Source organism: Pan troglodytes, chromosome 4 (assembly GCF_028858775.2).
Source record: "Pan troglodytes isolate AG18354 chromosome 4, NHGRI_mPanTro3-v2.0_pri, whole genome shotgun sequence".
Lineage (NCBI taxonomy): Eukaryota > Metazoa > Chordata > Mammalia > Primates > Hominidae > Pan > Pan troglodytes.
The window spans coordinates 109,455,370-109,471,822 of NC_072402.2; the positions used below are offsets into that span (position 1 = coordinate 109,455,370).

The 16,453-nt window shown below is 38.7% G+C and overlaps 1 protein-coding gene across 6 annotated transcripts in view; it reads right to left on the reverse strand.

Moving 5' to 3' along the window:
* Positions 1-1,535: 1,535 nt before the first annotated feature.
* Positions 1,536-16,453, reverse strand: part of NREP (neuronal regeneration related protein) — a 28,974-nt gene continuing 14,056 nt past the window's right edge. For 5 of the 6 annotated variants that reach the window (XM_009449410.5, XM_009449407.4, XM_063810173.1 and 2 more), the window contains exons 4-5: positions 7,695-7,772; positions 1,536-3,276 (exon numbers count right to left, since the gene is read on the reverse strand). In XM_009449410.5, the coding sequence (XP_009447685.1) occupies positions 3,151-3,276; positions 7,695-7,772 (204 nt within the window). In that variant the 3' untranslated portion in view covers positions 1,536-3,150. 6 annotated transcript variants of the gene reach the window in all.

Here is a 16,453-nt window from a genome sequence, read left to right on the forward strand (position 1 = left end):
ATGTCCATAAATTCTTTGGTATTCCTTTTAGGAGGTAGAAACTAATTTCCTTCATCCTTGAGTGTGGGCTATACTTAGTGACTTGCTTCTAATGAATAGAATATGATTGATAGATGATGGTGACTTCTGATAATAGGTCATGGCATTTTAGCTTGCTCCCAGCTTTCTCTTGAATTACTTGCTCTTCAGGAAGCCAGAAGTTATGGGGACACTCAAGCAGCATTAGGGAGAGGCTCATGAGTAGAAGAACTGAGGCATCCTGCAAACAGCCATGGACTAACCTGTATTGGGAGCAGATTCTCCAGCTCCACGTAAGTCTTCAGATGATGGCTTTTTTTCTTTTTTTTAATAAAAAAAAATTTTAAAAAGAAAGGTAATTAAATTTAAGAAGGACTTCCCTTATTATATCAAGAGGTTAATACTCAAAATGGTGGTGTGTCATTTTTAAGAATTTTCCTTCAGAATGAAATTCTAATGATCTGGTAAGCAGTTAGTTAGAATTTGGTTCTGCCCTAAGGCTCCTTTCTCTTAATAAGATTAAAAATTGAGGGTAAATAGGAAACTTAAACAAAATCTGAGATGTGCATTAATTTCAAGTTAAGCTCAATAGCCCCCAAATGTAAAAGTCCTTCCTGACATAACACACATATCAAGAACCAAGATTTCTCAGAGAGAATCTGATGCCCACTCTCTAGAGGCTAAGCTCCCACTGCAGGGGCAATGTTACCTGTTAACTTTAGCTCTTTTTTCTCTCTCTGGCTTTTGTCTCAGAGGTCTGTTCCTTAGTCTCTGTTGAGGTGAAACTCCAATATCTGAACCCACCAGCCAAATAAGCAACCTGTGTACAAGCCAAGTTAAAATTTCACTCCCGTAATGGATGAGGAGAAACCAGAAGACATTTCTCATGCACAGGGAGTGCGTGAATCCCCTGAATTGCCAGGTTTCAGGGTCACATGAGACCTCTAGAAGGCTCTGCTCATCATCACCTTATCATCTGGTAGGTTCTAGGTATCTGGGTACACATGAATTAAGCCTTAATGACTTTAAATTCTGTCTCAAATGTTTATCCTCTTACAAAAGTTTAAGCTTTTTGTCTGAGGAAAAGTGCAAATATTCCATGAAGAAGGGAGGTCAGATCTCTTTTGGCAGGGAAAAAGAATACCACAGAGTGGGTCTTAAAGAATACCACAGAGTGGGTCTTAATGGCAAGGAGTGAGAAAGAGTAAGTTTTGAAGCGTATGGGAATGCCTTGGAAGGGAGAAAAAGTGTAGAAATAAAAGGATCTTGGTCTAATTCTGCTTTGTGTCCAGAGGCAGCTCTGCAAATACCATCTTAATGAGCCACTGCCTAGCCCCTAATCTCATAAAATCCTCAAAAGGGAAAACGCATGAAAGGCAGAGCTGATTCTCTCTCTTTTGATATTTGCCCTTGGGTTTGCTGGCCTGACTTCTGGGGCTCTGGAAACACATGAATTAGCAAGAACCAGAGAAGACATTCAAAACTAGGCCTCTTCAATGATGAGCCAAATCAGACAGTTACCTTACAGCTTGCGTATTTATTGAACAAATACTACTAAAATAGCTAAAATACATTGGGTACTTGTCATGAGTGCATCAGTAAAGATCACACTGTTACAAAAGCCTGCATTTTCAGCAGTACACAACTGCAACTCTACATAAATGCCACAGATGCAGAATACTGTTTTCTTGCTCTATTTACACAGCTGATAATACCTATTCTAACGAAGGAGGGAGAGGAGTAATGCACAAGAAACTCAGGCCAATGGGGGAGCAAGAAGAAAACGAAGAAGTGCAGTGCATGCGTCATCGGTGTTTAACAGTCAGAAGCGAAACAGTTCAGAACAAGGCCTGCCCTGTCAAAAGAAGAGCTAAAGACAGTTATATAAAAATTAAGGTGGGCTTTCAGACTGGCTAACACAACAACATTCCATGAGTAGATGGTAATTTATTTTTGTTTATCCATTTCGTTGGGAGCAAGGACAAAAATGTAAATCTACACCTTGCTTATCAAAATTGCCAAAAAAAGAATGCTCTGCCTTTTAAAAAAAGTATCATGATTTTGTAGACATTGTTTTCCAATTTAATATTTGGAAAAGGTGTCATTTTCATATTCCTACTCAGATGCCAGTGTTTTGGGTTTTTTTCCAGGGGGAGTTTATTTAAAACGGTTTTGCTCTTTTTTTCGACAAATATCCTTTCAAACAGAAAGAACCCAAAGAGACACCTCAAAATGCCTGTAAAATTATTGCTTTTCTTTCTCTAAGTCAGGCAGGCGAGGCTACGGAAAGGAAGAGATTTGGTAAGTAAATTACAGTTTTGTGATTGCTCCCGCTACCGTGACTGCATGTCCGTGAGTGCCAGCCAACGAGACAATCGTCTCTCACACTCTGGTAGCATTCGCTCAACCTACAACACTGAGGAAGAAAGCCACACTGAAGACACAAGGAAAACAAGTCAATCCAGTCTAGAGAACAACATTCAGGGAAACAGAGTACCAACACCTTCTTAGAACATGGAAATAAAAAATAACTCCATCAGAGCTACCTCGCCAAGGAGCATGTTGAAAGTCCAAAATAGCACCATTCATCAGTGTCTCAGGTCCTGTGGCAGCATCTCGGTCACTTACCACAAGGAAACAATGAGTTTCAAACTACTTCTATACATCAAAAGAGTACATGGATAAAATATAGAGATATACAGACAATTGATGAACATAAACTACTAGGTTTGTTACATCTAAATGAAAAAAAAGGGGGGGACTCTCAGCCTCTGCAAGAAGCAGTCGGGAGCTGTGTGAGTGAAAAGGCAGGAGTGGACCGGTTGTGTGAGCGCGGTGGGAGTTTGAGTTGTGGAAGACATTGTTGTAGCGAACCAGGCCTGAAGGCCCACCTGTAAGGGTTGTAAACGTGGATTCACAGTGTGAAATTCTGAGCGTTTTCACTTGAGTCAGAATGATTAAAAACTGGTTTGATGATACCTATTTGTCCACTGTAAATTCTCTAAAGCAAGGCTCAGAGTCCCATAGTTTCTTCTTATACTTGATGATTTACACAGAAAAAAATCCCATATATGATACCATGACCTCATCAATACCCATACACCATATGTAATACAAATGGAGGTGTTACGATTAAAAAAAGTGGAGGTAACTGATTCTTGGGGAGCGGAGTTCACTGCTGCCCAGTGGAGTCAGGGAGGCAGCGTTTGTCTCATCGTTCTTCTTGCGGTTCACTTCCTTTGGGACAGGAAGTCTTCCCTGCAAAGCAGGCAGACCCACACACAGACAGACACACATAAAAGACAAAATTAGTCATGCTTCTGAAACCATTTTTTAAAATTTTGCTTTTCCTGCCCAGCCCACATTATACCCTTGAACTCTTGCTGTTTTGCAAAACAGAGTTTACATATTAAACACAGTTCACCTGAATGTAAATATTAGGTCTGTGAGGAAATAAAGTAATTAAACACTGGCCACCTTTGCTTCAGTAGAATGAAGTGCTTCTGTTACGGTGGTGCCAGCCATGTGTGAGGCAGCATTCGCCAGTGTCAGGTTTCTTGGGACAGTTTCTAGTATCACATAGGGCCCAACCTTAGACTGGGTGATAGATACTCACAGGAGTGTCAGTTGATAATTTAAAAAAAAAAAAAAAGAGTCCAGTGGGTGTGATGAAGAAGAGTTAACAATCTAATATGTAATAAAAATATTTAAAAACGTATCTCAACTTGCATACATCTTATCTATGTATGGCTTATTCTATGTGCAATTGGCGCATGACAGAAGTGGCTACCAAAGATGGGAAGTGTCTGTCTGGGAGAGAAATAATGTGAGGGTGCCCAGACAGCGGTCGTAGGAAAGTGAGGGCTAGTGGGGAAACCAAGGCCAGAAGAGAGTGAGATTGAGCCCATCTAGACTGACTGGGGCTATTCTAAGTCTCTCCTCACAATCCTGATGAGTAAGGTTTTTGTGTTTCTGACTAGAATAACTCAATCTCAGTGTGACTACTGATCCGCCGCCACGTGGCTTCCCGGACACACTGCTGCAGCGCCAACAGTGGAGAGGAGCTCTCCATCACAACCAGACAGCAGAAGCACAGCACAGTGAAGCACACCTGCCCACATGATGCACAATAAAGGTATTAATTTACAACAGATGGATTTTATGCCCTGTACAGGTATGAACACAGTGAAGATGTGACGATGGTCTCTCTTTTAGCTGAACTCTGGAGTTTTAATTACTGACATTTTCTTGGAAGAAATTATCCTTTGTGGTTTTAAAACGTGGGCTTTTTTTTTTTTTTTGCTCAAGTCACATGTTCTAATAAGACAGTTTTAATAAGCCAGTTTGACTAGATGTAAAGTAAAGTACTTGGATTAAAGTGATAATCTTACTTTGTGGCCTATAAATTAACACATCTGAATTTCTTTTTAAGAATTCAGAAACCAGTAACTTCCAAACAACTTGAAATTGAATAAATATTTTCAGCAACCCAGGGGTGAACTAAATGCAACAGATTATTCAACTTTAAAAAGTAAGTAAGTACTTACTGTACGGTAAGTAAGTACTGTACAGATTTTCCATATTAAACATCTGGTATGCCTCAATTTTTTACTTAAAAGTCTCGGACTTTGAGAGCATACAGCATTTTTTGCACGTATATAACCATGATGTACTTTAATACTCCAATCTTAGGTTGTGATTTTAGAGGTGGTTTTGCTATCATTAAATACCAATGGGACCAAACCAGAAAATTAATAAAAATATAATTCACCACTCACACACCCTTAAGGGTCTAGATTCAATTTCCAAAAGCATAATATTGGGTAGTTACTTGCAGTTGTGAAAATAATTTCAATCTTGGAATCTTGGTACACAATCCCAAAATTTAAAAAAAAAAGGAAATCCACTGTAATCCCAGTGTCTTTAAAATAATGCTGCCAGCCCGACTCCACCTCACCCCACAGTCAACCAGTTACCATGGTTCAGGATAGGACAAACTTAGGTTTTGGACAAATGAAGAGTTCAATGGCTGTTAATTGTCACAGGCAAGAAAAGAAGGAAAACCAAAAGTTGATAAATGTTAACTCAACAATTATAGTCTTTACACAGCTTGCCTTAAAACTGCTCCAGTTCAGACTTACTCTGTTCAAAAGTGAATATACAGAACGTTAGTGTATCTCTCTATTTAAATCTCAGTCTCAGTACTAATCTTCTACCTCCATGAAACATACACAACAAAACAAAAGGAAGAGCTAGGGATTTGGGAAGAGGCACTTCCAGAAAAAAAGAAAGTGACGATTATTTCAGATTTGAATTTACCATTTTTACCATTTTTTCTGTTTCAAGGTCCCAGATAATATACATTTCTTCATTCATTATTCATTTTCTGAGTGCCTACTATGGCTGGAGTACTCTATTCGATTTTAAGCTTAGAGAGAGATTGAAACAGAAAACAGAAACAGTCCCTGCCCATCTCACCCTTCATTAACTTGCTGTGTGGAAGACAAGCATACAGACTGGACCCTCATGAGGCAGTGGTAGTAGGGCCCACAGGGAGGTGTGCTACTGAAGCACCCTGAGGGCCTGGAGCCCAACATGCCCGTGGAGAGAGATGCTCCTGAGGAGACAGAGTTCTGTGCGTTCTCCCTATGGAGTCCTGCATTTACTAGATTTCAATCCTCTTCCCCTGACTGATTTCAATCCACACACCCTCCCACTATTTTTTTTTTTAAATAATAGGCTTTCTGCCCCAACTAAAGGAATTTTAGGCTTCTGCAACAAGTGGAGGAGGCATTTTGAAGATGGGACACAAAGAAGTCTTCTTTCTCCAGATCCAGAAGTCAGGCCTTGTAAGAATTCAAGCCAAAAAAAGTTCATCCATGGGAAAAACGGTTCTTCTATCATCCAGCACGGATTTGTGCCAACAGAGCTGAGGGACTTGAGTAATTCAAGAGGCTAGGGGTTGGGGGGCAGATGTGTCCAGTGGCTCCCACAGCCCCGCCGTCCTGAAAGTCACGCCAGTTAATGTGCCTCGGGGTGGATCAGCCCTCCCGACAGATGACTACTAGGAAATTAATCCCCAGTTAATAATGTGCTTTGGACCAAGTAAGTGAAGATTATTTTTCCTACAATTATACAAAGATACGCTTTTCCAGAAGGGAACTTCTGGAAAAAGAACAAATAACACTATGCTTAAAATATTATTCACATATTTAGAGAAGAAAGAACTTAAAATAGCAGAAGACCTGAATACCATGATCCACGGTGCCCACCCCTGGGAGCATGACTTTGTGTGGGACAAGACCTAGCACAGCAGGGCTGGCTTTCTAAGGGTACGGTGAGGCACCACTGAACTCATCAAGGAACTATGCCTAGTCTTGCCCCTCTGGTTTATGTCACCAGTATCAAAGAGAGAGGACCTCTGGATGCCTGAATGAGGCAAGAACTAATGTGAAGGCTATACTTTGCTTTGTTTTCATATCTTGCCCTCAGCTGCCTTAAGAGAATTATGCCCTGATCTGGCACAGTGATGAATGTCTATGGTTATACTGCTGCTGCCGCTGGTGTGCTGCTGGTGAGGTGGTGGGGTGTGGGTGTCTTTTAAGGAAAGCGCTACTATTTTAGCTCTCTTCCACTCCAGCTCTACAAATCAGTGCAAGTCTAGTTCAGGCAGGGTCAAACCATTTTGTTCACCTACTTTCCTGCCAGTGATTTCAACCTTGACCTTCAAAAATGCTCTGCAAGATTAAAAGTGATTTAAGATTGTTTTCTTTCAGTGCAAACTGCCAGTTGATACAACCTCTTCAGTTTCTGCCTGCCAGTATAAGATAGGGAATTGTTGAGACTATTTAGTGTAAATAAAATAATTTCTTAAACATTGAAATACCAGTAACAGCTGGGGGAGGACTCACCATTAGTCAATTACACTTATGAAACTTTCAAATAGAAATTTTATTTTCAGTGGATTCTGTTTTTCTTTCTTAACTGCAAAATCAGCAAGTCATTGGTTAAAAAGTATACTCTTCCCGCTTGAAGTCAAGTAAGTATTTACCCTAAGAGGCAAAGTCCAGTATCTACAGTAAAAACTGGTAAGTAGTTGTTATTGTTTGTTTCAGAAATTATGCTAAAATCTAAAATATAAATTTTACACATTTTCTTGAGGCAGAGAACTGCCACACCTACGATGTCAGAACAATGAAACCACGTTTATAAAAAATGGTTTTTAGGCTGAAAAATTAATTAGAAGAAAGAAATGTAACAGTTTTTTGTTCCTCCCTTTTGCTTCATGGATAATCTTATCAGACCTTCAGACTTTATTAGCAGACAATTAATAGTCATCTTATACTTTTAAGAAATCTTTTAGTTTGATCATTGTATTTGAGTTTGTCTAACCAGAAGTGGAACAGATTTAAAACCTGTACACTGTACTTTGCTAAACTGATTCCATGTTTTAAATGAAAATTTTTCATTTATGAAGGAAGATAATGTGAACTTTAAGTCATAGGACTTTAGGATATTTTTTAAAAGTACATTCTTTCCAAGGTCATCATAGTATCAGATTAATGGATTGTTATAGCAGCCTATAATGGGTATTCAAATGAAAAAGCTCTGATATTTTAAAACAATTGTTTCTATATTGAAAATAGTGTTAACAAAATGGCATCTAAGGATCTTACCTTAGGAAGCCTTCCCTCCATGTCCTTGTTTAGAAATGGTTCTTGACTGACCCAGACAAAGAGTTCTGGGTAATAAACCTATAGAGACACAAAAGCATACACATTCAGATTAAAAACAGGATCCACTCTGAAACTACACGGGATAACCTTAATGAGCTCAATTCTCCTCAATGGTTACTTATTCCCGACTACAACTTAGAGCACTGGGGAAACCATTAACTCTTTCAAACTGTTAGTGTGCTTCTGAACACGCACTGCACTCAGGACTGAGTTTCAGCTCGATGTCTTCCAAGATTAAGTCCAATAAAGCAGAGATATCAATCAATGTTATTTTTAGCAGGCAAAGTAGCAGCTTAATGGTATGTCTGGCTGAGTGCACTAAGTCATCGGGGAGGTCTGACTTTCAAAGGATTCTATAAGTATCCTTGCAAAACTCCATCAAACACTGTTAAGGGTTATTCTGATCATTTATTAGAAGGCCAAAGATTATGAATAAAATAAAAGAGGAAAGAAAGCAGCAGCCCAGATTCTCTCCAAGTCCATGTGGCCAGTGACAACACATTCTGCCCAGCTGCCTGAAACAGCCAAGTGTCTGAGGGAGGGGCGGGAGATAGGTGTCATCACCATGAATGATTCAGAGAATACTAGCTGATGAATTCGGTGGTGGGAGGGGGTGGAGCGAGGGAGTGGAACTGAGTAACTCTTCTTTAAATATACAAAGGATGATTAGCATAAGGTTGCCGACCAGCTGTTCTCCATCTTCAGTAATGACAGGAGAGGGGAAAGGCCTTAAAATTACAACTAAGATTTGGGTCAGCTCTAAGGAAGAACTCAGCATAAGAATTGTCAAATTACTAAAAGAAATTAGAGAAAAACTGTGAAATCTTCTTTAAAAAATTTAGAAACAGAATCCAACAACCATCTGTCAGGGCTAATTCACATTTAATATAGTTCTGATTGAAAGCAGAGTGAAATTAGGTAAGATTCCCTCCAGATCTGATTCTCCAAATTCTGCAATAAATAAGCCTCACATTTAATAAACAACAATTAAGAGTCACACCTCATTAACAGATTAACAAACAGACTTAGATGTGTGTTTACATTTTGGTTTTGGAAGCCGTAACTGAGGTAACCTAATCATTGAGTTGACCGTAATGCTTGGTATACCCCGATCAATCCATTTTGTCAGGGAATCTAGGGTAGGAAATGTAGATGGCTAAGTGTGTTCACTCTTCGGAATAATTGAACAGTAACTATCTTTGCTCTACACCAGTGACATTTATAGCACATCCTAGCTTACAAAGCAATTTTGCATACATTACTTAATTTGTCCTGATGATAAGCCAATAATATTGGTCTTATCATTAAACAAATGAAGAAATTGAAACTCAAAAAGGTCGACTTGCCCCAAGTCACACAGGTAGTGTAGGGTAGGACTGAAACTCACACTAGGTTTCCAGATTCTAAACTTCAGTTCCTTCCACTATCCTGCTGCCCTCGCATTATCCCAGAATGCAAATCGCCTACCACCACTCCCTCAAAATTATACCAGTCCACAGCCGCCACCCACGTTTGGGTCTTAAAGAGAGCTCATTCTGCAAGAGCTAGAACTATTTTCTTTTTGGACTGGGTCTGTTTTCTGAGCCATGTGGTTCCCCTCACCCCAACCACCTTACTTTTCCACATATTCCTCTCCTGTGCCCAGCTCCTTCAGAAAGTAATCCACCATCTGCCTTGTTTGGGACAAGCAGCCACTTCTGACATTTCCTTTATCCAGGAATGGGTGAAGAAAACAAAATAATCTCAAATACACAAGCTTTTTTCAGACTTATAACAAAGTCACAGCACACAAAAGCCCAGTTTGGGCTCAACTTTAGGGGACCCCAAGTTTGAATCTACTGTTAAATTCACTTCATATAAATGGATATAAAGTGATTACATTGCTACATTACCACTTTAAAAATCATATTTCAAGTACAGTCTTAAAATATTAGTGAGAAATTAAGTTCTGTTGGAAACCAAAAACGTTGATAAAAGTACATGTAAAAACTTTGTAGGCACAGGAAGCAATGAAAAGCAAGGTCAGGTAAGTATTGTCATTCTTGCGTTCTTGTGCTTTTCTGGGATATTCCATTTTAACGAAATGACACTGCTTTAACATTTAACTTCTAAGCATCATTACTAAAACCACCAAAGTCTAATTTGTAGGGGAAAATAGCTTGCCTTTCAGAAATTATTACACCTATTCTAACAATCTGTTGTTCTAAGAACTCTCCATTTGCTAAAACAAAAACAAAAACAAAAACAAAAAAAAAGCCAGTGACTTTTGCCAAAGAACTTGGGAACATGAATATCTGACAGCAAAACACACATGACTAAGGAAACTTTCTCCCTTACTTCATATTTGTTACATTGACCAAGGCATTTTTTTTTTCACTATTAGGCATTTTTAGCACATTAGGCATTTTTTAGTATTTGAATCATAAAGTAATCATTGTATACTTTTAGAAAAATGAACGTTGCTTTGGCCTTCTGGTAGTTTTCCAATCTCCTTCAAAGTCAGAACCTCAAGCCAAAAATGGCAGGGACAGAGGAGTCTCAGTTACATTCTTAAAACCTGCTTGGCTGGTATCTAAGAACTCAGCATATCCCTAGACATAGTATCTAAAGGAGATATTTAAACTTTTCATTTTTTTAAGCACAGCTAGTTTTAAGAAACCGTGGTAAATTACTGGAAACAAATATGATCTATCTGCATTACAGCATTGTTCTTTCTTATACCTGCAGTATTTTGAGACTCTAAAGTGAAGAGCTTAAGAGAAAAGATCTATTGACAATCATTAATTACCTTTGCTCTCAAATGATTCAGACCTGACCTTTGGTATTCCACAAGGGCCTGAACTTCCATTCCATTCCCAGTGCTGGATGTGGAGAATGGGTGGTCCCAAGCAACAATCATTTGCCTTTCTGTCAAAAGCTGTCTCGGTTTAAATGTACTGTATTTTCTCTGCCTCTTCTTCTCATCGGAACATGTTCTAGTCTACTCGCCAGGTGCTACTTCTGGCAGTCAGAAATAGTGCCACTTTTCAACTTCAAGTTTCTTACCAACCTTTTTTGCATTCATGCACAGCAAGAGTTCATGAAATAGCTGCAAAGTGCTGGACACTGTTAGGTTCTGGGAATTGCAAGAGAAACAGAGTTTCTGCCTTCTAGATGCTCAAGTCTGGGGGTGGGGCAGGTACAGCAGGGGTGATCAATCCACAAAAATTTACTTTTAAAAATGTGTTATGGGCTGACTTGTATCACCTCAAAATTCATATGGGGAAGTCCTAACCACCAATACCTCAGAATGTGATTGGATTTGGAAACAGGATCTTTACAGAGGCAATTAAGTTAAAATAAGGACATCAGGGTGGGCCCTAATCTCAAGTGACCCATGTCCTTCTAAGAAGAGATTAGGACACAGATACACAGAGGAAAGACCATATGAAGACACGGGGAGAAGACAGCCATCTACAAGCCGAGAAGGGAGGCCTCAGAAGAAACCAACCCTGCCAACATCTTGATCTCAGACTTCCAGCCTCCAGATTGTTAGAAAATAAATTTCTGTTGTTTAAGCTGCCCAGTCTGTGGCACTTTGTTATGGCAGCCCTCGCAAACTAAACACAGTGTGCTTTTTAAGGGCAACAACAAAAAAGAAATATATAGGTTAAGTCAAATGTAATAGCTGCTGGAACATCTATCAACAGACTAAACAACAAACAAAACCAACATTTAGCATAATATCCAGTAGTGCTGTCAACAAAGGAAATGGGGGTGGCAGTGAGCACATCTGGGAGGGCATTTGATGGCTGTCAGAATCAGCCAAGGAAGATAGAAGGGTGAGGGATAAGTGCAGAATAAGCTCCATGCAGGCAAGTGGCCCTGTAGCCAGGTCTCCCTGCAGCTCCTAGGGGCCACAGCAGTAACAAGACCCACATGAACCCATGAGTTTCTGTGCCCTCAGTTTTCTAACTAACTAGTTCAGAATATTAGGAACTGACAATGACCCTATCACTGAAGCTTTTGAGTGCTGATAATATGAGGGTCAGAAAACTGGTAAGCTGATCTAGCTATCTAGAGTCCATCTGTGCTTGCTGAACTGTAAAGCTGCCCATTCTTCTTGGTGCTCATCAACTGACACTCCAAACATGGACACGTGGCTGATACTGCATTCCATTCATTCATTGTCTGAATTCAAGTTTGTGTTTTTCATGAAGGCCAATTAAATTAACTTTCTTTTTGACACTTCATTGAATTCTCTATTGTTGTTTCGGTGGTTTGCATCTAGAAAATTTAAGCGTTCTGGGTATGGGAATACCTCAAAACTGTTGTTTCATTAAACAAACCAAAGTTTGCATTAATCTTCACAAAAAGTATGTCTGCTTTTAAAACTGTTTTTTCCATGTATACAATAAACAATTGTTTTTGCCCAAATAAAATCCTCAAAACCCTCTAGAATACTATTCTTCCAGAAGTCTATTAGAAAATCAGAAAAGCAAATCGTACCTTCAACAATTGAGAAAACAAAAACGCTAGTTTAAAAAAAAAAAGTAGGGGGAAGGAAAATTTTGTTACTGTAATTTGGAGAATATGCAACAACAGTTTTGTTTGAATTCTGGGGAAGTTTGAGTGTTTATACTTGTCACTGAATATATTGGTTAATGCATCTTTTTCTATGATGCTATATTTATCTCACTGACAATTAGGTTGAAAAACAACAGAACGTCATAAAGAACCACACTGGTTTAAAATATACTAATCATGACTTGTATTTAGATATCCTTGATCAATTCTTAGGAAATACCAATTTTATGCTTTTGGGTATAATTAATATACTTAAACGCACTATATATTTAAATATTACTTATAGTGAAAATGTGCTATTTCATACTGATTCTCTTGAATGTATTGATAGTTGGGTAAGTAAGTTTCAATATTCTATCACAGCATACAAATTGGAAATAAAATACTCAGGGTTTTGTCCCTCCCTTCCTTCTTTCCTTTCTTTTGAGGCTTGTTTTACTCTTTGGACAGTGCATCATGAAAAATTACTGCATTTTTAAAGTCTATAAAGTAATTAACTCACCGGTAATTATTGCTTAGTATAAACTATTATTAATAGCTGACAACTAGTGCTCCAAATTAGAAAAATGAAATGTGGGAAAATTCAGAGACCAGTCCTCCAAGGTCCTAAAAAATATGCAAACTAGATTATTGCTTATTTTTCAAACACTTTTTAAGCTTTTCATTTCAAAATTTGCTATTTATTTTTCAATGGCGTGGTCCAAATACAGAATCAATCTAAAAGTTCTCGGACATGTTTCCTATCACTTCTACTACATTGCAGGTAAAATTTGAATCATATCTACTTATTACCTGTTTCTAAATTTGTATTATCCTCTGTTCATTTACTGTCTTTATCAATATTTCTTTGGGGAGACTGTTCTATGAGAATGATACTTAAAGGCAGGATTATATCTTTTTGCAGAGGCTAAATACACCACACACATAAATGCTGCTTACTTCATTAGTTAACATACATTTTCAGAAATCTGCCAAGAAGATATGTTGCATGGTTTGGTTGTTAATGACCGTAACTGTAATATTATTCTTTATCCCTGATGGGCTCCTATAGGGTTAAAGAATGCACACACGGGTCCTTTATAACTTAACAGGATGGGTATGGGTATCTGTCTCCTGCAATTAGGAAAGCCGACTAGGGCAGCACGGGTCCAACCTGTATAATCAATTCTTTCTGCAGCAAAGGGGTATATTTCATAATCTTTCTGCCAGTTAAATAGTATGTGTCTGTATGTGTACATGTTTTATTCTGCCTAACTAGCCAGGAGGTTGTGAAACCTAGTACTGTAATTCAAGGAGAATTCATGCGCATATACATACACTTCCTTTCTGCAAAAACCCTTTGAAGTGGTGCTATAAAGAATCTCCCTCAAAAGCCACTCTGTTCCCAGGTGTTTGTTACTGGTCATATGAGAGGGCCAAATGTAAACTGAAACCATAAATGAGCTACAAGGATCGTTTTCTCTGAACAACATTACATCAAAGAAAGATTAGATGGTGCCAAAAGATGATGCACTGTGCTGTCTCTCTAGAGACGTAGTCTTAGAGATCTGCCTAACCTTGTGAATGCTGCTTGGAGAAGAAGCACACAGTGGGGAAAACACGTTGCCACTGGAAGACAAAAAGATAAGCCTGCAGAACACTGGGCCATTCAGATGATGTACGTAACCTCTGCACATTCTGGAAAGCAGAATAAAAGTGCTGGGGCTTAGGTTGGCAAGCATTCTGGCTTGGGAGCTAAACGAAACATGCACTGACCTAATTTAAACACACACATACATACACACACACACACACACACACACACACACACACACACTGGAGCTGGCTGTGGTAACAATGGGTAATTACAGAGTATGCATTATGAACACCCAACTACTGCACTCTAGAGTCATAAATCCCCTCCTGCTAGAAAGGAAAGGAAGGCCTTTGTGGCACCTGCTGACACTCCTTGAGTTTCATTGCCTGGTAAGTCCTTAACATGTACAAATAGAGGTTGGGGGAGACAACTGTGTTTCAATAAGGAAGACAATGATGGCTCACTAATTGGTTAAACCCATTGGCATTAGCTTCGCTTCGGGTGCATATTCCCACTACGGGCACAGAAAACGTTCATATTTTATTAATATTATGCCACAGATGATGTTACTGTCCAACATTACATGTCAGGAAGGCAAAAGATTTACAATTCTTGATTTTGTGAGTCGGGGTGTCTGAAGCAAGCTTTGCAGACTTTAATAGTGGAATCCTTTAAATTCACTCTGCTCATTGTGAAGCCATCTTGAGAGGCCACTGATGAATATGTGGGAACCTGACAGCTGTGGAATTTTATTTCTAGACTTCTTTAACTAGGCACAGAAAGGAAAAGGAAATCTCCTTGCTGGCAACAAAATGAAAGTGTTTACATGTGAAATTAATCGTCAGCACAAAGAGCTTTCACAGTCACTCTGTTCCACAATGTAATATTCTGCTTGTTTGGCTGCTGAGTGTTTTAAAATTTTATTTCTAAGAATAATAGCAAAGACTTTCAAGGGGGGCAAGAAATCAAGTCAGGAGCCAGCCACAAAAGGTTAACAGAATTACCCGACTTTTCTTTTTCACCACGACTTAAAACCATTCATTACGTGAGTTTTCTGGGCTTTGATGGTACATGGTTCAAGGCCAGGTGCAGCAACGGCCAGCTAATTCAAGCATAGTGAACACGGAGGTCAGCTGCAAACGTTTACGTTGTGCAACATCGTGTTCCTCTCATTCCAGCCCCATTCCTTTCCAATAAGAGCACATTTAGCACAAAGCAATCCACCTAAAGACTCCATAAATCCAAAAAAGGGAGTCACTGATCGAGGAATTCTCAGATTTCTGCCAAGGCACCCTCCCTTGGACTGGAGGTCAGCCTGGTACAGTAATCGGAGCCAAACTGTGGACTGGACTCAAGGAATTAAGTTCAGCACTTCAAATCTTGACTTTTAATGGGCAATTTTTCTTTTGAGCAATGAAGAGAAAACAAAGTACAAATGGCTGGTAACAGCCCAAAGTAAACCAGGAGAAAAAGTACGAGAATAAAGCTTGGATACAAATCTTATAAGTAATATCTAAGAGCCTTTCCAAACAATGGGAAAAAAATAAAGCAGACTTTTTAAAACTTGGTTTGAGATTATGCAGTTGTGAGTGAACAATAATAAAGCAAAGGCCACAATACAAGATAGTTGCTCTCTTTAGTGAAGAAAAAAAAAAAATCAGCCTTTGTTAGCTTGCAGCAAAAAGGCCCCTCAGGCATTTAAGCACAGCATAAGCTTTTCTTTGCCCCTGTGACCTCAAGAAATATGTTAATTCAAGAAATATGTTAATAAAATCTTTTACCTCCCTGGAGTGGAACCAGAATAAATATTTACTTAACACATCTGAGTTCTAAGTCTGGCCCACCTTATTCCATTATATAAATTGGTTTTAATTTGTAACTAAGAAATTAGGAATATGACATCTTGTGATGTTTCTCCTACTTTTAAGATATATTAAGAATTTAAAAAGAAAGAAAAAACTTGAATACTAATTAATTCTATATTATGCCCCAGCACACCAAACTGCACTTGTGAATTTTAGAATGGTATTATTCACCACAATTGAGAGTAAAAGCTGTTGATATGCTTTCTAATACTAGACATCTGGAGTAGCAGGGCTTTTTCCAAGCACATTCCAAGGTTAATAGGAAACATCTAGACTTGCTTTTATTAGCTGGTTTGAATAATTTTAAGTTGGCTATGCCGAGTTTCACCTTCAAATAACTATATGAAGTTTAATTTCTAGTCACCAAGAATGCTATTTTTTCTTTCCTTCTGTCCAAAAATTACTGTGCTATCCACTAAAATCTTATGAAAATTTTCCCCCAACAACATGAAAGAATAATTATTCAAAAATATGATTTCTTTTGTTAAAGCCTTCAGTTAAGGGCTGATGAGGTAAGTATTTATTTAGACATAGGATTTTGGATTTTTCTTGGTCTGGGTGGATGAGATAGCTAGTTATTTTGAAGAGTCTGAAGACATTTCAAAGCATTCCTCTTGTTGACATGTGCAAGACAGAGCTTTCCAGAAAGTCTGCATTTTCTCCCGAAGTGCTCATTCCAAAAGAAACTATTC